Source organism: Scyliorhinus torazame, chromosome 26, assembly GCF_047496885.1.
Source record: "Scyliorhinus torazame isolate Kashiwa2021f chromosome 26, sScyTor2.1, whole genome shotgun sequence".
Lineage (NCBI taxonomy): Eukaryota > Metazoa > Chordata > Chondrichthyes > Carcharhiniformes > Scyliorhinidae > Scyliorhinus > Scyliorhinus torazame.
In genome coordinates, this window is record NC_092732.1 from 6,188,733 (window position 1) to 6,211,617 (window position 22,885).

The 22,885-nt window shown below is 47.8% G+C and overlaps 1 protein-coding gene across 1 annotated transcript; it reads right to left on the reverse strand.

Annotated features, from left to right (window-relative positions):
- Positions 1-1,403: 1,403 nt before the first annotated feature.
- On the reverse strand, positions 1,404-20,281 carry LOC140403042 (probable G-protein coupled receptor 139). The gene is made up of 2 exons (XM_072490717.1): positions 20,036-20,281; positions 1,404-2,724 (listed from the first exon to the last, which is right to left on the reverse strand). Exons 1-2 carry the CDS (start codon positions 20,208-20,210, stop codon positions 1,823-1,825), a joined length of 1,077 nt encoding a protein of 358 aa, XP_072346818.1. The 5' UTR covers positions 20,211-20,281; the 3' UTR covers positions 1,404-1,822.
- Between the last annotated feature and the right edge of the window lie 2,604 nt (positions 20,282-22,885).

Consider the following 22,885-nt stretch of genomic DNA (forward strand, 5'->3'; position numbering starts at 1 on the left):
TTCAGGGATCTATGTACATGGGCACCGAGAACTCTCTGCTCATCCACACTGCCAAGAATCTTACCATTAGCCCAGTAGTCTTTCTTCCTGTTATTCCTTCCAAAATGAATCACTTTTCTGCATTAAACTCCAGTTGCTACCTCTCAGCCCAGCGCTGCGGCTTATCTATGTCCCTCTGTAACTTGTAACATCCTTCAGCACTGTCCACAACTCCACCGACTTTAGTGTAATCTGCAAATGTACACACCCATCCTTCTACGCCCTCCTCCAGGTCATTTATAAAAATGACAAACTGCAGTGGCCCCAAAACAGATCCTTGTGGTGCATCACTAGTAACTGGACTCCAGTCTGAACATTTCCCATCAACCACCACCCTTTGTCTTCTTCCAGCTATCCAATTTCTGATCCAAACTGCTAAATCACCCTGAATCCCATGCCTCCGTATTTTCTGCAGTAGCCTACCGCGCTGAAACTTATCAAACGCTTTACTGAAATCCATATACACCACATCAACTGCTTTACCCTCATCCACCTGTTTGGTCACCTTCTCAAAGAACTCAATAAGGTTCGTGAGGCACGACCTACCCTTCACAAAACCGTGTCGACTACCTCTAATCAAATTATTACTTTCCAGGTGATTATACATTCTATCTCTTATAACCCTTTCCAAGATTTTGCCCACAACAGAAGTAAGGCTCTCTGGTCTATTGTTACAGGGGTTGTCTCTACTCCCCGTCTTGAACAAGGGAACATCATTGGCTATCCTCCAGTATTCTGGCACTCTGTCGCTCATTCCCCCATCCCCCATATATCACGGGCACTGTCGGAGAACTATGTCCCTCAACCCCAACCACACACCCTGTTTATAAGGGACATTGTCGGTGAACTGTGTCCCCCCCCCCCACCCCCCCCCCCAACCCCACACACACACACCATTTATCTGGGTTTTTTATTTTTCTTAAAAGGGAAATTTCTCCAATTCACACATTTGGCTATTTGTATATTTTTAACTACATTATAATATTCTTTGTGTGAGCGGAGTTATTTCTCTTGACATATTTTCCATGCTTTGATCCACTCCTCCTCCTGGACGCCGAGGGTTGCTACAGCTGTCAGTGCATTGCCTGATGTTCCTCTCGGTGTCACCTCTTCGACCTGCACCCCCAACTCGGCCTCTGCTCTTTGGCTGGAACATCCAGGTCCCTGAGGACAAGGTGCGGGCGTGGCGTCTCCGCGGTCCCTCCTCTTCCCTCCACCACCGTTAATTTTAATCATGTGGAGATGCCGGCGTTGGACTGGGGTGGGCACAGTAATAAGTCTTACAACACCAGACTAAAGTCCAAAAGGTTTATTTGGAATTACGAACTTTCGGCGTTTAGCTCCTTCATCAGGTGAATCGCCTGAAGTTAGTGATTCCAAATTAACCAGTTGGACTTTAAACTGGTGTTGTAAGACTTCGTGCCGTTAATTTTAAATAAAGAGGAAGAAGCCACTCTTCCGAAATGTGATCATAGTGACTGAAATTCTAAAAAGCACAAACTCCGACCTGGAGATAGTTTTAAAAAACAAAAGAAACACAAAGACACGTCGCCGACGCCGCTTCTACCGTGCGGGCCACGGTTCACGGACAATGCTAACCTGGATACGCAAGATGGTGACCCACCATCTCCCCGGCAATGGAAGATAGTGGTCCACCGTCTCCCCAACAACGCATGATGGCCGCCCACGTTATCCCCTGGCAACCGAAGATGCCCAAAGGCATGCTTAGTGATGTGCAGTGGCCAATGCGAGAAGAGAAATACCGTGTTGGCGGGGTTCCCTCTCAGGATCTAATGAATTGAAGAAATGGAGTGAAGGGGAATTTCAAAACATTCTTCAATTGCTGTCTGAACTGAGTCTGTGTCACGGCGTAAATTGCAGTGTTTGTGCAGCAGCTCAGAAGCTGCAGCATGACGCCCAATTCCATAACAAAATTATGTAAGTGTATAGAATTATACCCGAAATAAAGCATCCGGTACCATATAGAATAAACCATGAACATTGACCACAACAGAATGAAATTGGCTGAGATAATGAACAATAAAATGATGGATTTCCTACGACTCTCCATCTCTGGGTCTCTGGGACGCACCCCACTGCTGTGAGTCCGGAGTCTCCTGCGGGCCCTGCTGCTAACGACAATGTGTCTGACGGTGAAAACATTGAGCAGCAGAATCAGGACAAATGGAACACACGGGGTTAGAATGTTGTGCAGGAAATCGATTGCTCCCCAGACTGGAGAGTAATAAACATAATCTGGCACTTGACAAAACCAGGGAGTGTTCGCCATCCGGTACCCAGTCGAGAACATAAAATACCAGAAAATGTTCTTCAAACAGCTCAGCACAGTCACTATTCCCAGAACCACAGACGTCGTTTTCTTGCTGCAATATTTACTTTTCAGCTTCGGGCAACAAATGGCCACAAATCGATCAAACGTGAAAGTGACGGTGAACCAGACAGAACAGTCAGTGGCTGCAAAAAGCAGGACGGCGTGGATATTACACAAGGGGATGGACCCCAGGAAATCAAATTGTTCCACAAAAACAATGGGAATCTGTCTCAATATCAGGTCCAGAATAATTACCAGTTGATCCGCCATTGCCATGGCCATCAGGTAGCAAGTGACACATTTCGACAGTCCACAATTTCTTTTCTTCAGGATCACAATTGTGATGAGGTTCACTGTGAGGAAAGGGAATAAACAATGGAATTATACATCAGGCGGGGGAATGCATTACCCTTTGATTCAGATAGTGTAAACAAAGGCAAACAAATGCACACACTCACAGACACAGAAACACAAATACACACACTCACAGACACAAAGACACATATACACACACTCACACAGAGTCACAAATACACACACTTACAGACACAAAGACACATATACACACACTCACACAGAGTCACAAATACACACACTCACAGACACAAAGACACATATATACACACTCACACAGAGTCACAAATACACACACTTACAGACACAGAGATATACAAGTACATAATCTTACAGAAACAGATAAACAAATACACACAGACAAACAGAGACACAAATAAACACAATGACAGACACAGTGGGACACAAATACACATGCCCAGACTGAGAACACAAATACACAAACTCACAGAGACACAAATACACACATTCAAAGACACAAATACACACACATACACAGAAACACAAATGTACACGCTCATAGTCACAGAGACACAAATGCACACACATGCACACTGAGACACAAGTGCATACACACATACACAGAGATGAAAAAATACGTATAGTCACAGACATCACAGAGACACACATCCAGTCACACACCCACACACACAAATACAGACACACCCACACCCTGGCAAACATACCCAAATAATATAGGCCCAGACACTGACATACTCACACCCACACACTCAGGCCCACACTCCGACACACTGACATCCACTCACATACACACATGTACAATTACAATGACCTGCGCACACGCATATACACACAGCAACAGGATGACAGCCACATCAGGCATACCCAACACATGTCCATGCATACCCACGCATTGATATGCAACCTGAACTCACCTTCAAACCCACACAAACCCTCAGACACATACACATCCTCACACACACACTTATCCAACACACACCTACACCAAACTCAGACACACAAACACACACACCCAACCACACACACACACAACCATGGCACCCCCCAACACACACACCCACACCCGGAGATCCAAACACTCAGCCATATAAACAACCACTCACATGCAGCCGCAGGCAAACACGCACATGCACACACACACATTGCCCCACACACCTGCAGACAGACATACACACACAAACAGCGACATACACACCCACACACAACCACACACTCCCCACACACTCACAATCACACGCAACCCATACATTCACCCAATCACACTCACGCACACCGACATGCTCCCATCAACACCTACACATACACATTCATCCACACACCTTCACATCCCCACACACGGGAACAACCACACTGACCCCCACACCCAGCACACATACACACATCCAGTCGTGTGCACACACACAAACATCCACATCTACACAGACACACACACCCACTGACATTCAAATACGCACCCACACGCACACGCCCCGGACGCAAACAGAAACACAACAACAAAACCAAATTCACAAATACGCAGATATACAGGCACACACAACCAAACCCACACTCATCCACCCTCACACCCACAGATGCATCCACGCTCACACTCACCTGCACAAAAAGAGACACAAATATTGACACATCACAAACACACATACCTACACCCACACACCTAGACTTGCACACAGAACACACCAAAACAAATATCCACCGGACACACAAGTTCCCACACACCCACAAACACATTACTAAACTTACTCTCTCACACACACCACACTGACTACACAAACATGTATCCACAGAGTCAGAGAATCGCCAATGCACACACTAACACACAGACGTACATAACTGCACACAACCACACATATGCATACACCCACACCAAACACACCCACACAGGCACCTACCCACACACACTCACAGGCATCCAAGCACCCGTACCCAAACACACATGCATTCAGACATGATAACAACTACACATACACCTACACATCCATTGAAAAACACACACACACACACACACATACATCCACAGCCACATACACACAAAGAACAAAGAAATGTACAGCACAGGAACAAGCCCTTCGGCCCTCCAAGCCCGTGACGACCATGCTGCCCGACTAAACTACAATCTTCTACACTTCCTGGGCCCGTGTCCCTCTATTCCCATCCTATTCATGTATTTGTCAAGATGCCTCTTAAATGTCACTATCGTCCCTGCTTCCACCACCTCCTCCGGTAGCCAGTTCCAGGCACCCACTACCGTCTGTGTAAAAAACTTGCCTCGTACATCTACTCTAAACCTTGCCCCTCTCACCTTAAACCTATGCCCCCTAGTAATTGACCCCTCTACCCCGGGGAAAAGCCTCTGACTATCCACTCTGTCTATGCCCCTCATAATTTTGTAGACTTCTATCAGGTCACCCCTCAACCTCCTTCGTTCCAGTGAGAACAAACCGAGTTTATTCAAACGCTCCTCATAGCTAATGCACTCCATACCAGGCACCATTCTGGTAAATCTCTTCTGCACCCTCTCTAAAGCCTCCACATCTTTCTGGTAGTGTGGCGACCAGAATTGAACACTATACTCCAAGTGTGGCATAACTAAGGTTCTATACAGCTGCAACATGACTTGCCAATTCTTATACTCAATGCCCCGGCCAATGAAGGCAAGCATGCCGTATGCCTTCTTGACTACCATCTCCACCTGTGTTGCCCCTTTCAGTGACCTGTGGACCTGTACTTCTAGATCTCTCTGACTTTCAATACTCTTGAGGGTTTTACCATTCACTGTATATTCCCTACCTGCATTAGACCTTCCAAAATGCATTACATCACATTTGTCCGGATTAAACTCCATCTGCCATCTCTCCGCCCAAGTCTCCAAACAATCTAAATCCTGCTGTATCATCTGACAGTCCTCATCGCTATCCGCAATTCCACCAACCTTTGTGTCGTCTGCAAACTTACAAATCAGACCAGGTACATTTTCCTCCAAATCATTTCTAGGAACTACAAACAGCAAAGGTCCCAGCACTGATCCCTGTGGATCACCACTGTTCACAGCCCTCCAATTAGAAAAGCATCCTTCCATTGCTACTCTCTGCCTTCTATGATCTAGCCAGTTATGTATCCACCTTTCCCCTGATCCCGTGTGACTTCACCTTTTGTACTAGACTACCTTGAGGAACCTTGTCAAAGGCCTTACTGAAGTCCAGATCGACAACATCAACTGCCCTACCTGCATCAATCATCTTAGTGACCTCCTCGAAAAACTCTTATCAAGTTAGTGAGAGACGACCTCCCCTTCACGAAACCATGCTGCCTCTCACTAATACGTTCATTTGCTTCCAAATGGGAGTAGATCCTGTCTCGAAGAATTCTCTCCAGTAATTTCCCTACCACTGAAGTAAGGCTCATCGGCCTGTAGTTCCCTGGATTATCCTTGCTATCCTTCTTAAACAGAGGAACAACATAGGTTGTACTCCAGTCCTCGGGGACATCAACTGAAGTCAGTGAGGATCCAAAGATTTCTGTCAAGGCCTCAGCAATTTCCTCTCCAGCCACCTTCAGTATTCTGGGGCATATCCCATCAGGCCCTGGGACTTATCTACCGTAATATTTTTTAAGACGCCCAACACCTCGTCTTTTTGGATCTCAATGTGACCCAGGCTATCTACACACCCTTCTCCAGACTCAACATCTATCAATTCATCCTCTTTGGTGAATACTGATGCAAAGTATTCATTTAGTACCTCGCCCATTTCATCTGGCTCCACGCATAGATTCCCTTGCCTATCCTTCAGTGGGCCAACCCTTTCCCTGGCTACCCTCTTGCTTTTTATGTACGTGTAAAAAGCCTTGGGACTTTCCTTAACCCTATTTGCCAATAAATTTTCGTGACCCCCTTCTTGCCCTCCTGACTCCTTGCTTAAGTTACTTCCTACTTTCCTTATATTCCACACAGGCTTCGTCTGTTCCGAGCCTTCTAGCCCTGACAAATGCTTCCTTTTTCTTTTTGACGAGGCCACCAATATCTCTCGTTATCCAAGGTTCCCGAAAATTGCCGTATTTATCCTTCTTCCTCACAGGAACATGCCGGTCCTGAATTCCTTTCAACTGACACTTGAAAGCCTCCCACATGTCAGATGTTGATTTGCCCTCAAACATCCGCCCCCAATCTAGGTTCTTCAGTTCCCGCCTAAATTGCCTTCCCCCAATTTAGCACATTCATCCTAGGACCACTCTTATCCTTGTCCACTAGCACTTTAAAACTTACTGACTTGTGGTAACTGTTCCCAAAATGCTCCCCTACTGAAACTTCCACCACCTGGCCAGGCTCATTCCCTAATACCAGGTCCAGTACCTCCCCTTCCCTAGTTGGACTGTCTACATATTGTTTTAAGAAGCCCTCCTGGATGCTCCTGACAAACTCTGCCCCGTTAACGCCCCTGGCACTAAGTGAGACCGAGTCAATATTTGGGAAGTTTAAGTCTCCCATCACCACAACCCTGTTGTTTTTACTCTTTTCCAAAATCTGTCTACCTATCTGCTCCTCTATCTTCCGCTGGCTGTTGGGAGGCCTGTAGTAAACCCCCAACATTGTGACTGCACCCTTCCTATTCCTGATCTCTACCCATATAGCCTCACTGCCCTCTGAGGTGTCCTCCCGTAGTACAGCTGTGATATTCTCCCTAACCAGTAGCGCAACTGCGCCACCCCTTTTACATCCCCCTCTATCCCGCCTGAAACATCTAAATCCTGGAACGTTGAGCTGCCAATCCTGCCCTTCCCTCATCCAGGTCTCTGTAATGGCAACAACATCATAGTTCCAAGTACTAATCCAAGCTCGAAGTTCATCTGCCTTACCCGTAATACTTCTTGCATTAAAACATATGCACTTCAGGCCATAAGACGCTCTGTGTTCAGCAACATCTCCCTGTCTGATCTGCCTCAGAGCCACACTGTCCCTATTCCCTAGTTCTCCCTCAATGCTCTCACCTTCTGACCTATTGCTCCCGTGCCCACCCTCTGCCATACTAGTTTAAACCCTCCTGTGTGACACTCGCAAACCTCGCGGCCAGCATATTTATGCCTCTCCAGATTAGATGGAACCCGTCCTTCTTATATCGGTCACACCTGCCCCGGAAGAGCTCCCAGTGGACCAGATAACGGAAACCCCCCCTCCTACACCAGCTGTTTAGCCACGTGTTTAGCTGCTCTATCTTCCTATTTCTAGCCTCACTGGCACGTGGCACAGGGAGTAATCCCGAAATTACAACCCTAGAGGTCCTGTCTTTTAACTTTCTGCCTAGCTCTCTGAACTCCTGCTGCAGGACCTCATGCCCATTCCTACCTATGTCGTTAATACCAAGATGTACAACGACCTCTGCCTGTTTGCCCTCCCCCTTCAGGATGCTCTCTACCCGTTCGGAGACATCCTGGATCCTGGTACCAGGGAGGCAACATACCATCCTGGAGTCTCTTTCACGTCCACAGAAACGCCTATCTGTGCCCGTGACTATAGAGTCCCCTATTACTATTGCTTTTCTGCGCTTTGACCCACCCTTCTGAACATCAGAGCCAGCAGTGGTGCCACTGCTCTGGCTGCTGCTGGTTTCCCCTGATAGGCTATCCCCCCCCCCCCCCGACAGTATCCAAAGGGGTATTCCTGTTCGAGAGGGGGACAACCACAGGGGATTCCTGCACTGACTGCCTGCCCTTTCTGGTGGTCACCCATTTCTGTACCTGCACCTTGGGGGTGACCACATTTATATAACTGCGATCTATGACGCTTTCCGCCATGCATTTGGGGACGCTTTCCAATTGCTGCTCCAACCATGCAGTCTGTGAGGAGCTCCAATTGGGTGCACTCTCTGCATATGAAGCCATCCGGGACGCTGGAAGCCTCCCGGACCTGCCACATCTCACAGTCAGAGCACTGCACCCCTCTAACTGACATAGCGTCAATTAATTCGTAAATTAAAATTAAAAGTAAAAAAATAATTTAAATTACTGTTAACTATCTGGATAAATTTATCGTACCCAATTATTTTTTTCAATTAAGTGACAATGTATCGTGGCCAATCCACCGACCCTGCACATCTTTGCGTTGTAGAGACGAATCCCACATGGACACGTGGAGAATGTGCAAACTCCACACGGACAGTGACCCGGGGCCGGGATCGAACCCGGGTCAACGGCGCCGTGAGGTTGTCGCGCTAACCACTGCACCAGGGTGCTACCAAACACATGCATACCCACCCACACATACATACACCCACAAACACCCAGACACTGGCACACACACAGAAACACACACACTCCTACTCTCAGACCCACACACAACCACCTACACACAAACATACATACATTCATCCACACACCTACCCACACACAGACTAAATCACACACTTTCCATATGTGCGTGCGCACATCCACAGCAAAACACGCAGACCCACCATACACAGGACCACACTCCTGACCCACATAACTCGCACACATAACTATATACAGAAACACACTCAGATTTACTCATCCACCCACAAAAAACCCACATACCTAGGCCCCTACCAACGCACACTCACCCACGAACACAAACACACGCACACATATCAGCTTCCACCCATAACTACACAGAGACACATTCAACTATACACCAATACTCACATACAAAACCATATGCACACCCACGTGCGCACGTGCACACAACCACATCCATCGGCGCACAAACCCACACGAACAGCGACGCCCAAATCCAGATACACCCAGAAACACACACATCCAGAAATGCATCAAAACACGGACCCATACCGTGGAATACCAAAGGAATCCGCCCCGACATACACCCACTCAGATGCACACAACCCAAACACTGAAACACACACTACAAAACACACACTCTCACACACTTTTTAAAAATATAAATTTATAGTATCGAATGCATTTTATTCCAAATAAGGGACAACTTAGCATGGCAAATCCTTCTAGCCTGCACATCTTTGGGTTGTGGGGATGAAACCCAGGCAAAGACGGGGAGAATGCGCAAACCCCACCCGGACTCTCACACACCCTTACCCACACATGTATACATACAGCCAAACATTCACACACACACACAACCAAACGCACACTCCAACACGCGCACACACAAACACACACCCATAAAGGCAGATGGAAGAAACACGATGGAAGGAATTTGAGGAAGCTCGGCCGCTGCCCGGGTGAAATGAGGAAAAATGCGGAATGCGTGAACAAACACGGCGAGGTGATCGGGAACATGGAGAAGGCGCTGATGAGTCTCACCAGAAGCTGACATTGCCGAGCTGACGGTGGAAAACAGGACGCTGAATGTTAAAGCGGATAACCTCAAAAACCAAACAGGGAGGCAGACATTCAGAGCCGTGGTCTTTCCGGAGGGGTATAGGGACTGATCACAACGCCATATCTTGCCCGAATATTCTGGAAAATGCTGCAGGAGGATAGTCCCGGGTCCCCGCCGGAATTGGGTAGAGCCCAACGGACTCTTTGCTACAATCCGCGACCGAACGAGCTGCCAGGCGCGATGCTAGTGCAGTGCCATAGTTTCCAGGAGAAAGAGCTGCTCCTGGAATGGGTCAAGAATCATCGGGATAGGAGATGGGAAGATAATCTCGTGTGGATATGCCAGGATGTGGGAGGTCAGCAGGTAAGGAAGCGGGCAGCCTTCAACAAGGACAAGGCCGCCTTGTACAGGAAAGGAGATTGGTTCAGCCCGGTGTACCCGGCCAGGCTGCGGGTCAGTGCCAAGTCAGGTTCAGCCTGGTGTACCCGGCCAGGCTGCGGGTCACTGCCAAGTCAGTTTCAGCCCGGTGTACCCGGCCAGGCTGCGGGTCACTGCCAAGTCAGGTTCAGCCCGGTGTACCCGGCCAGGCTGCGGGTCACTGCCAAGTCAGGTTCAGCCCGGTGTACCCGGCCAGGCTGCGGGTCACTGCCAAGTCAGTTTCAGCCTGGTGTACCCGACCAGGCTGCGGGTCAGTGCCAAGTCAGGTTCAGCATGGTGTATCCGGCCAGACTGCGGGTCACTGCCAAGTCAGGTTCAGCCTGGTGTACCCGGCCAGATTGCGGGTCAGTGCCAAGTCAGTTTCAGCCCGGTGTCCCCGGCCAGGCTGCGTGTCACTGCCAAGTCAGTTTCAGCCCGGTGTACCCGGCCAGGCTGCGGGTCACTGCCAAGTCAGGATCAGCCTACTAGAACATAGAACATAGAACATAGCTCAATACAGCGCAGTACAGGCCCTTCGGCCCACGATGTTGCACCGAAACAAAAGCCATCCAACCTACACTATGCCATTATCATCCATATGTTTATCCAATAAACTTTTAAATGCCCTCAATGTTGGCGAGTTCACCACTGTAGCAGGTAGGGCATTCCACGGCCTCACTACTCTTTGCGTAAAGAACCTACCTCTGACCTCTGTCCTATATCTATTACCCCTCAGTTTAAAGTTATGTCCCCTCGTGCCAGCCATATCCATCCGCGGGAGAAGGCTCTCACTGTCCACCCTATCCAACCCCCTGATCATTTTGTATGCCTCTATTAAGTCTCCTCTTAACCTTCTTCTCTCCAACGAAAACAACCTCAAGTCCATCAGCCTTTCCTCATAAGATTTTCCCTCCATACCAGGCAACATCCTGGTAAATCTCCTCTGCACCCGCTCCAAAGCCTCCACGTCCTTCCTATAATGCGGTGACCAGAACTGTACGCAATACTCCAAATGCGGCCGTACCAGATTTCTGTACATGACCTCCCGACTCCGGAACTCAATCCCTCTACCAATAAAGGCCAACACTCCATAGGCCTTCTTCACAACCCTATCAACCTGGGTGGCAACTTTCAGGGATCTATGTACATGGACACCTAGATCCCTCTGCTCATCCACACTTTCAAGAACTTTACCATTAGCCAAATATTCCGCATTCCTGTTATTCCTTCCAAAGTGAATCACCTCACACTTCTCTACATTAAACTCCATTTGCCACCTCTCGGCCCAGCTCTGCAGCTTATCTATATCCCTCGGTAATCTGCTACATCCTTCCACACTATCGACAACACCACCGACTTTAGTATCGTCTGCAAAGTGCGAAGGCAGGTTCAGCCTGCTGTACACGGCCAGGCTGCGGGTCACTGCAAAGTCAGGTTCAGCCTGCTGTACCCGGGCAGGCTGCGGGTCACTGCCAAGTTAGTTTCAGCCCGGTGTACCCGGCCAGGCTGCGGGTCACTGCCAAGTCAGTTTCAGCCCGGTGTACCCGGCCAGGCTGCGGGTCACTGCCAAGTCAGTTTCAGCCCGGTGTACCCGGCCAGGCTGCGGGTCAGTGCCAAGTCAGGTTGAGCCTGGTGTACCCGGCCAGGCCGCAGGTAACTGCCAAATCAGGTTCAGCCTGGTGTACCCGGCCAGGCTGCTGGTCACTACTAAGTCAGGTTCAGCCAGGTGTACCTGGCCAGGCTGCGGGTCACTGCCAAGTCAGGTTCAGCCCGGTGTACCCGGCCAGGCTACGGGTCAGTGCCATGTCAGTTTCAGCCCGGTGTACCCGGTCAGGCTGCGGGTCACTGCCAAGTCAGTTTCAGCCCGGTGTACCCGGCCAGGCTGCGGGTCAGTGCCAAGTCAGGTTCAGCCTGGTGTATCCGGCCAGGCTGCGGGTCACTGCCAAGTCAGGTTCAGCCTGGTGTATCCGGCCAGGCTGCGGGTCACTGCCAAGTCAGGTTGACCCTCGTGTACCTGGCCAGTCTGCGGGTCACTGCCCAGTCAGGTTCAGCCTGGTGCACCCGGCCAGGCTGCGGGTCAGTGCCAAGTCAGGTTCAGCCTGGTGTATCCGGCCAGGCTGCGGGTCACTGCCAAGTCAGGTTGAGCCTGGTGTACCCGGCCAGGCTGCGGGTCAGTGCGGAGGCAGGTTCAGCCCGGTGTACCCGGCCAGGCTGCGGGTCAGTGCCAAGTCAGGTTCAGCCTGGTGTACCCGGCCAGGCTGCGGGTCACTGCCAAGTCAGTTTCAGCCCGGTGTACCCGGCCAGGCTACTGGTCACTACCAAGTCCGGTTCAGCATGCTGTACCCGGCCAGGCCGCGGTTACTGCCAAGTCAGGTTCAGCCCGGTGTACCCGACCAGGCCGCGGTTACTGCCAAGTCAGGTTCAGCCCGGTGTACCCAACCAGGCCGCGGTTACTGCTAGTCAGGGGACAGCTACTTTGATAGACCGAGGGAGGGGGACACCTTCATCAAGAAGCAAGAATTCGGTTTAAATTGATGATGGTTTGTTTGGTCTGTATCTGCTGTAGGTTGGGAGAATATTGGGGAATCCGTTATATAATTGTTGTTTTTTGAGGGTGAAATTCTTCTGATCTTTTTCTGTTTTACTTCTATGGGGATCACAGCGAATTTCTGCTTCACGTCTGGTTTGCATATCGGTGGAGTTAACGTCTACGAAATGTGTTTTTTGTGTCTTTTGTCCTCTAGTTGGCGTTGCATTGTTCTATTCCGCTGGTTTTGTGGGGGTATTGGGATATCCTCGGAGCGAACGATAAAGTTAAATTGTGTTTTACTTGTCTATCAGGTGGTGGGATGTGGTGGGGAAGAGGGGAGAAGGGGAGGAACTGTCCCACTGACATTAGGATTCAGCTGGTTAGCACCAGCGAGGAGGGTGAGGAGCTGCAGGTATTCAAGCAGTCTCAGGTTGTTCGAGCGTCAGACTGATGTTTGACTTGTCTGTGAGACCCTCTCCCAAATCTCACACAAGCCCCCAGACATTAACAGTGTGGACTTTGCAAGGTCCACAGGGCAGGGTTTGCTGTTGTTATTTCTCGATCTGAGGTCGATGCCCGGTGGTCCATCCAGTTTTATGTATTTGTGACCTCCTAGCACCTCGAAACAACTCAGTAAATTTCGCGGCCATTTCAGAGGACAGTTCAGTTTAAACCACATTGCAGTGATTCTGGAGTTACATGTGGATCAGACCAGGTAAAGACGACAGATTTCCCACCCTCAAGGACATTAGTGAACCAGATATAATGGTTTCATGGTCATCATTAGACTTTAAAAAAATGAATTTAGTGAACCCAATTCATTTTTTCTAATTAAGTAGCAATTTAACGTGGCCAACCCACCCACCTTCCACATCTTTTGGGTTGTGGGGGTGAGTCCCTCACAGACACGGGCAGAATGTGCAACATCCACACGGACAGTAATCCAGGGCCGGGATCGAACACTGGTTGTCAACTGGAAAGCAACGGTGCTAACCACTGTGTCACCGTGCCGCCCATCAGTAGCCTTTTGATTCCAGACTTTGTTTCTTATTTAATTCAAATTCCACCAATTGCCGTTGTGGGATTGGAACCTGTGTCCCCAGAGAATTGCCCTTTACCACTGGATTACTAGTTCAGTGATAATACCTCTGTGTGCTTGTAACACCCGGACTGGGAGGATAGAACCCCTCCTCCTCTCTCTTTACAGAGCTTCCGCTCTCTGCATCCTCGATTTGCTGGTCATGTTACCGATCCAGATACTCTGTAACTACAGTCCCTCATCCTTGCCCATAGCTGTGTCACCAAATTCACTCTGCCCTCTGAATGTGTCCAATAGCTCACAGCACAACCTCCAGAAACCCATCCACGCACCTCCACTGACCATCCAATAACAGAAGTAAGTCAAAAGCCCCGCAGCTGCAAATTATTTCTCTGGATCATTTCTAATAACAGGAAAGGGGGGTCCTCATGCTGGTGATCTTATGTTCAGCTGAGAGTGTCCAACACAGGTGCTCAGTGGACTGCCACAGACCAAGTTTCCATCACATGTGTCAGAGCTGCTGAAATTTTTGTCCAACATGGAGCCCCGTACGGGAGACTCCAGGAATTGAAGCGACAGGATTTCATGTTTTCTCAACTCTGTCTGACCAGCACCAGTGACTCAATGGACACAAAATCAAAAGAAGGGAAATATACAGTGGAACAGAAATTCACTTCAAACACATTCCTAAAGCCAACACGTTGTGGAGATCTGGGGAAATGGAATGTGACAAATTGGAGAGAGAATGGAACCACAAAAATGGGGAAATTAAAACACAGGGTCTGCTAGATTGATTGAAACAGTTTAGTAGGGTGGCACCCTGGTGCAGTGGTTAGCGCTGCAACCTCACGGCGCCGTTGACCTGGGTTCGATTCCGGCCCCGGGTCACTGTCCGTGTGGAGTTTGCACATTCTCCACGTGCCTGTGTGGGATTCGTCTCCACAACCCAAAGATGTGCAGGGTCGGTGCATTGGCCACGATACATTGTCACTTAATTGGAAAAAAATAATTGGGTACTATAAATTTATTTTTTTAAAACGCTCATTGATGTCACAGTCAATGTCACAGTTGCCTCACATTACGTACCCACGCTGGATACACCACAGCACGATATCTGTCCAGCATGGGGAGATGGACAGGCCACATTGGAAGTGATCAGCTGTGTGGCTACACCATTTATGGATCGAGGTTTTCACAGCACAGGGACAAGAGGGGCTGTATCAGCGAAATCTGGTGTCAGGGGAGAGATATGGCGTCGGGTTAGGGACGGGGAGATTGTGGAGGTTGTGAGTGTATCAGGCGCTGTAAACGGGAACAAGAACAAACATTTCGGGAAATGGACAGAGAGTGAGGCAATCAGGATAATAGGACATGGAAGTGTTTGATCAGATGAGTTAGAAAAGAAAGGCGATGCCAGTGCTATGGTGATAGCGGTCAAGGAGCACAAGGATGATGGGTGAAGTGGATTTGGTCAGGGATTGGATATGGACAGCGGAGCTTGAGATGAATTTTGGTTCTGCAGCTTTGTAACTGAGAGGCTGCTCAGCAGAGAATTGCAATAAGCGATTCTGGAATTCACATTGAGAGCTACGGTCAGCAAGAGGATGATATTTAGGAGGTGTCTGTCGACAGCATTAATGATGGATAAATATGGGGTCAGAAATCTGCTCAGGGTTAAAGGGTAACAGAGGTGGTAATCAGTGTGGACCAGTGTTCGGTACAGGAATGGAGTCAGGGGTAGGCCACAGAGTCTATGAGTGGAACTGAAGTCATTGTACATGTACCGGGGACTTTAACAAAAAGGAGAGCCATACATGATGAAAACGGGATCATAATTTTATTGGCTGCATATAGGGCCATGGCAACAACTCCACAAGGAGCCAGAGGAGAGACTGAAATATAAAATCACTCAAACGTTTTGCAGAGTGTTGTTGATGTAAAAGCTGGGTACAGAGACTAAACCGTAATCTAAAGAGAGAGCTAAGACGAGCAAGGAGGGTATATGAGAAGTATTTGGCAGGAAGGATCAAGGAAAACCCAAAAGCTTTCTATAGGTATGTCAGGAATAAAAGAATTACTAGGGTAAGAGTAGGGCCAGTCAAGGACAGGGATGGGAAGTTGTGTGTGGAGTCTGAAGAGATAGGCGAGATACTAAATGAATATTTTTCGTCAGTATTCCCTCAGGAAAAAGATAATGTTGTGGAGGATAATGCTGAGACCCAGGCTATTAGAATAGATGGCATTGAGGTACGTAGGGAAGAGGTGTTGGCAATTCTGGACAGGCTGAAAATAGATAAGTCCCCGGGGCCTGATGGGATTTATCCTAAGATTCTCTGGGAAGCCAGGGAAGAGATTGCTGGGCCTTTGGCTTTGATTTTTATGTCATCATTGGCTACAGGAATAGTGCCAGAGGACTGGAGGATAGCAAATGTGGTCCCTTTGTTCAAAAAGGGGAGTAGAGACAACCCCGGCAACAGTAGACCGGTGAGCCTCACGTCTATTGTGGGTAAAGTCTTGGAGGGGATTATACGAGACAAGGTTTATAATCATCTAGATAGGAATAATATGATCAGGAATAGTCAGCATGGCTTTGTGAAGGGTAGGTCATGCCTCACAAACCTTATTGAGTTATTTGAGAAGGTGACTGAACAGGTAGACGAGGGTAGAGCAGTTGATGTGGTGTATATGGATTTCAGTAAAGCATTTGATAAGGCTCCCCACGGTAGGCTATTGCATAAAATACGGAGGCTGGGGATTGAGGGTGATTTAGAGATGTGGATCAGAAATTGGCTAGCTGAAAGAAGACAGAGGGTGGTGGTTGATGGGAAATGTTCAGAATGGAGTTCAGTTACAAGTGGCGTACCACAAGGATCTGTTCTGGGGCCGTTGGTGTTTGTCATTTTTATCAATGACCTAGAGGAGGGCGCAGAAGGGTGGGTGAGTAAATTTGCAGACGACACTAAAGTCGGTGGTGTTGTCGACAGTTCGGAAGGATGAAGCAGGTTACAGAGGGACATAGATAAGCTGCAGAGCTGGGCTGAGAGGTAGCAAATGGAGTTTAATGTAGAGAAGTGTGAGGTGATTCACTTTGTAAGGAATAACAGGAATGCGGAATATTTGGCTAATGGTAAAACATAGAACATAGAAAATACAGCACAGAACAGGCCGTTCGGCCCACGATGTTGTGCCGAACCTTTGTCCTAGATTAATCATAGATTATCATTGAATTTACAGTGCAGAAGGAGGCCATTCAGCCCTTTGAGTCGGCACCAGCTCTTGGAAAGAGCACCCTACCCAAACTCAACACCTCCACCCAACACCAAGGGCAATTTGGACATTAAGGGCAATTTATCATTGGCCAATTCACCTAACCCGCACATCTTTGGACTGTGAGAGGAAACCGAAGCACCCGAAGGAAACCCACGCAGACACGGGGAGGACGTGCAGACTCTGCACAGACAATGACCCAAGCCGGAATCGAACCTGGGACCATGGATCTGTGAAGCAATTGTGCTATCCACAATGCTACCGTGCTGCCCTTAAGAACAAATACATCTACACTATATCATTTTCCCGTAATCCATGTACCTATCCAACAGCTGCTTGAAGGTCCCTAATGTTTGGGACTCAACTACTTCCACAGGCAGTGCATTCCATGCCCCCACTACTCTCTGGGTAAAGAACCTACCTCTGATATCCCTCCTATATCTTCCACCTTTCAACTTAAATTTATGTCCCCTTGTAATGGTGTGTTCCACCTGGGGGAAAAGTCTCTGACTGTCTACTCTATCTATTCCCCTGATCATCTTATAAACCTCTATCAAGTCGCCCCTCATCCTTCTCCGCTCTAATGAGAAAAGGCCTAGCACCCTCAACCTTTCCTCGTAAGACCTACTCTCCATTCCAGGCAACATCCTGGTAAATCTTCTTTGCACCTTTTCCAGAGCTTCCACATCCTTCCTAAAATGAGGCGACCAGAACTGTACACAGTACTCCAAATGTGGCCTTACCAAAGTTTTGTACAGCTGCATCATCACCTCACGGCTCTTAAATTCAATCCCTCTGTTAATGAACGCGAGCACACCATAGGCCTTCTTCACAGCTCTATCCACTTGAGTGGCAACTTTCAAAGATGTATGAACATAGACCCCAAGGTCTCTCTGCTCCTCCACAATGCCAAGAACTCTACCGTTAACCCTGTATTCCGCATTCATATTTGTCCTTCCAAAATGGACAACCTCACACTTTTCAGGGTTAAATTCCATCTGCCACTTCTCAGCCCAGCTCTGCATCCTATCTATGTCTCTTTGCAGCCGACAACAGCCCTCCTCACTATCCACAACTCCACCAATCTTCGTATCGTCTGCAAATTTACTGACCCACCCTCATCCAAGTCATTAATGAAAATCACAAACAGCAGAGGACCCAGAACTGATCCCTGCGGTACACCACTGGTAACTGGGATCCAGGCTGAATATTTGCCATCCACCGCCATTCTCTGACTTCTATTGGTTAGCCAGTTCGTTATCCAACTGGCCACATTTCCCACTATCCCATGCCTCCTTACTTTGTGCAGAAGCCTACCATGGGGAACTTTATCAAATGCCTTACTAAAATCCATGTACACTAACTACATCCATTGCTTTACCTTCATCCACATGCTTGGTCACCTCCTCAAAGAATTCAATAAGATTCGTAAGGCAAGACCTACCCCTCACAAATCCGTGCTGACTATCCCTAATCAAGCAGTGTCTTTCCAGATGCTCAGAAATCCTATCCTTCAGTACCCTTTCCATTACTTTGCCTACCACCGAAGTAAGACTAACTGGCCTGTAATTCCCAGGGTTATCCCTAGTTCCTTTTTTGAACAGGGGCACGACATTCGCCACTCTCCAATCCCCTGGTACCACCCCTGTTGACAGTGAGGACGAAAAGATAATTGCCAACGGCTCTGCAATTTCATCTCTTGCTTCCCATAGAATCCTTGGATATATTCCGTCAGGCCCGGGGGACTTGTCTATCCTCAAGTTTTTCAAAATGCCCAACACATCTTCCTTCCTAACAAGTATTTCCTTGAGCTTACCAATCTGTTTCACACTGTCCTCTCCAACAATATCGCCCCTCTCATTTGTAAATACAGAAGAAAAGTACTCATTCAAGACCTCTCCTATCCCTTCAGACTCAATACACAATCTCCCGCTACTGTCCTTGATCGGACCTACCCTCGCTCTAGTCATTCTCTTGTAAACTTCTTGGAAGTGTGGATGAGCAGAGGGATCTAGGTGTCCATGTACATAGATCCCTGAAAGTTGCCACCCAGGTTGATAGGGTTGTGAAGAAGGCCTATGGAGTGTTGGCCTTTATTGGTAGAGGGATTGAGTACCAGAGTCATGTGGTCATGTTGCAGCTGTACAAAACTCTGGTACGGCCGCATTTGGAGTATTGCGTACAGTTCTGGTCACCGCATTATAGGAAGGCCGTGGAAGCTTTGGAGCGTGTGCAGAGGAGATTTACCAGGATGTTGCCTGGTATGGAGGGAAAATCTTATGAGAAAATGCTGTTGGACTTGAGGTTGTTTTCGTTAGAGAGAAGGTTAAGAGGAGACTTAATAGAGGCATACAAAATGATCAGGGGGTTAGATAGGGTGGACAGTGAGAGCCTTCTCCCGCGGATGGAAATGGCTAGCACGAGGGGACATAGCCTTAAACTGAGGGGTAATAGATATAGGACAGAAGTCAGAAGTAGTTTTTTTACGCAAAGACTGATGAGGCCGTGGAATGCCCTCCCTGCAACAGTAGTGAACTCGCCAACATTGAGGGCATTTAAAAGTTTATTGGATACGCATATGGATGATAATGGTATAGTGTAGGTTAGATGGCTTTTGTTTCGGTGCAACATCGTGGGCCGAAGGGCCTGTACTGCGCTATATCGTTCTATGTTCTATGTTCTATCACCAAACAGGGCAGAGCGAAGGACAAGAACAGTGGTGCAGTTAAACCGAGTTTAGTGAATTTATAACTGGATAGAGAGACTTACCAGGGACACCAACAATAGCCAGGATCGGATAGTATCCTGCTTGCATAATCTTGAGTGCAAAATAAATCCTGGATGTTAAAATATACTGTCCATGATTAAACCAATAAAGTCCATAGGTAAAACGCCGAACCACAGTTGTAATATTCCAATCAATTGATCTCAGATTATCACCCATTGCTTTAACGCTACGATTGATTGTTGCCAGATTCTGATCTATCGTTTTAATGTTCCAATCGATTGTTTTTAGATGCTGATCCCTTCTCTCGGTCTATCTGAAGCCGCTGATCTCTTTCAGTGCTGGAGTTGATGCTCCCGCTGATAGTGTGTGAAAACACATTGAAATGAATCGCTTATTATTAGAAGAGGACAACCCACCAGTGACAGAATTAAGCTCAATGGAGCTTCACATTAATCACAGTCACTGAACAAACATTGTCAGTTTAACCCTTTCAATCCAATACTTTCCATATCAGAATAGAGGAGAATATTCTTCCCGTCTAGAAGGGGTGTATGAGAGTCGGTGACGGATGGAAAGGTTATAATGCCTGAGAGTCTGACCATAATTTTTATATTTCCCTTGGATACCGGAGTGGTCATTTTGTTCTCAGTCTGAGACGACGTTATCTTGAGGATTATCTTTAGAATCCCTCCAATGCAGAAGGAGGCAATTTGGCCCATCGAGTCAGTGTCATAGGTTATCAATGGTCCTTTTGTGTCTAAAAGGTTAGGTGGGGTTACTGTGTTATAGGATTAGGGAAGGGGCTTGACCATAGGGAGTGTACCCTTTTCCCCAGGGTAGAGGGGTCAATTACTAGGGGGCATAGGTTTAAGGTGAGAGGGGCAAGGTTTAGAGTAGATGTACGAGGCAAGTTTTTTACGCAGATGGTAGTGGGTGCCTGGAACTCGCTACCGGAGGAGGTAGTGGAAGCAGGGACGATAGGGACATTTAAGGGGCATCTTGACAAATATATGAATAGGATGGGAATAGTAGGATACGGACCCAGGAAGTGTAGAAGATTGTAGTTTAGTCGGGCAGCATGGTCGGCACGGGCTTGGAGGGCCGAAGGGCCTGTTCCTGTGCTGTACATTTCTTTGTTCTTTGTTCTTTGTTTGAGTCTGCACCGACCCTCTGAAAGACACTCCCTATGGTCAAGCCCCTTCCCTAATCCCATAACACAGTAACCCCACCTAACCTTTTAGACACGAAAGGACCATTGATAACCTATTCATCTTTGGACTGCGGGCAGACACTGGAACATCTGATGAAATCCGACACAGACACGGGGAGAAAGTGCAGACTCCACACAGGCAGTCACAGGAGGCTGGAATTAAAGCCAGTTGCCTGGCGCTGTGAGGCAGCACTGCTAACCACTGTGCTACCGTGCCTGAAATCGAGGATGTTGTCAACCATTACATTTATTGAACACTCTGTTATGTACAGCACAAACGTTATAGGAAACTTCACATAGAATTATTTCCAAGTGTGAAGTGCAGTCTAACCTTAGCAATAAGAATCACATACATTGATATGTACAGTACAACCTTAGCAAGAAGCTTCACACATAACTATCTTTAAGTGTGATGGACAGTATAACCTTAGCAAGAAGATTCACATAGAATTATCCCTAAATGTGATGTGCGGTACAAAATATTTCACACAGAACTATCGCTCAGTGCTATGTAAAATATAACCTCAGCAAGAAGCTTCAGATGGAACTATCTCCCAGTGTTATAAACAGGTGGGAAGTTTCCAGAAAATGGCAGAATCCTTATGAGCATTCACAGGCAGGGTCATCTGGGCATACAAGTCCACAGGTCACTGAAAGTGGCAATGTAGCTGGAGAACTTAGTCAAGAAAGCATGCGGCATGCTTGCCTTCAGCTGTCGAGGCACTGGGTATAAATATCGGCAAGTCATGCGGCGGCTCTAGAAACCCCCAGTTTGGCCACACTTGGAATAGTGTTCACTTCTGATCACCACACTGCTGGAAGAATGTGGAGGCTTTGAAGAGGATGCAGAAGTGAGTTAACAGGAAGCTGCCTGGAATGGAGGGTATTATCTATGAGCAGAGGTTGTAGAACCTTGATTTCTTCTCACTTAAGCGATGGAGTTTGAGGGGTGACCTGATAGAAGTCCACATGATTATGCGGGACATGGGCAGAGTGGATAGTCAGAAGCTTTTTCCCCAGGGTGGAAGAGTCAATTAATAAGAGGCATTGGATTAAGATGCGAGGAGTCAAGTTTAGAGACGATGTGCGAGGAAAGTTTTTTTACACAGAGGGTAGTGGATGCCTGAACTCGCTGCCGGAGGAGGTGGTGGAAGCAGGTACGTTAATGGCGTTTAAGGAGCATCTTGACAAATACATGAACAGGATGGGAGTAGAGGAATACGGACCCTGAAAGTGTAGAAGGGTCGAGGTTAGACGGGAAGCATGGTTAGCACAGTACCTGGATTGCCAAAGGGCCTGTACTTTTCTTTGTACTTTACATTATGAAGAGATATGAGCAGTTAGGCCGATACTCTCGAGTTTACACGAATGAGAGGAGAGCTAATTGAGGTTTTCATGAAATGAAAAAATGGACGCGATCCAATCAAACAAAATAGATTGCATTTTGGGTGGGAAGAACTATCCTGCCACTTCGATTGATTTCCAGTCTGGAACTCACTCCCGGTGATCTGTTATTCTACATATAAACCACCCCGAACCCCTCGATTAGATTCCAGTCTGGAACTCACTCGCGGGTATCTGTTATTCTATACATAAACCATACAGAACCACTCTATTATGCTCCAGTCTGTAACTCACTCCCGGGGATCTGTTATTACATCGAACATAGAAATACAGTGCA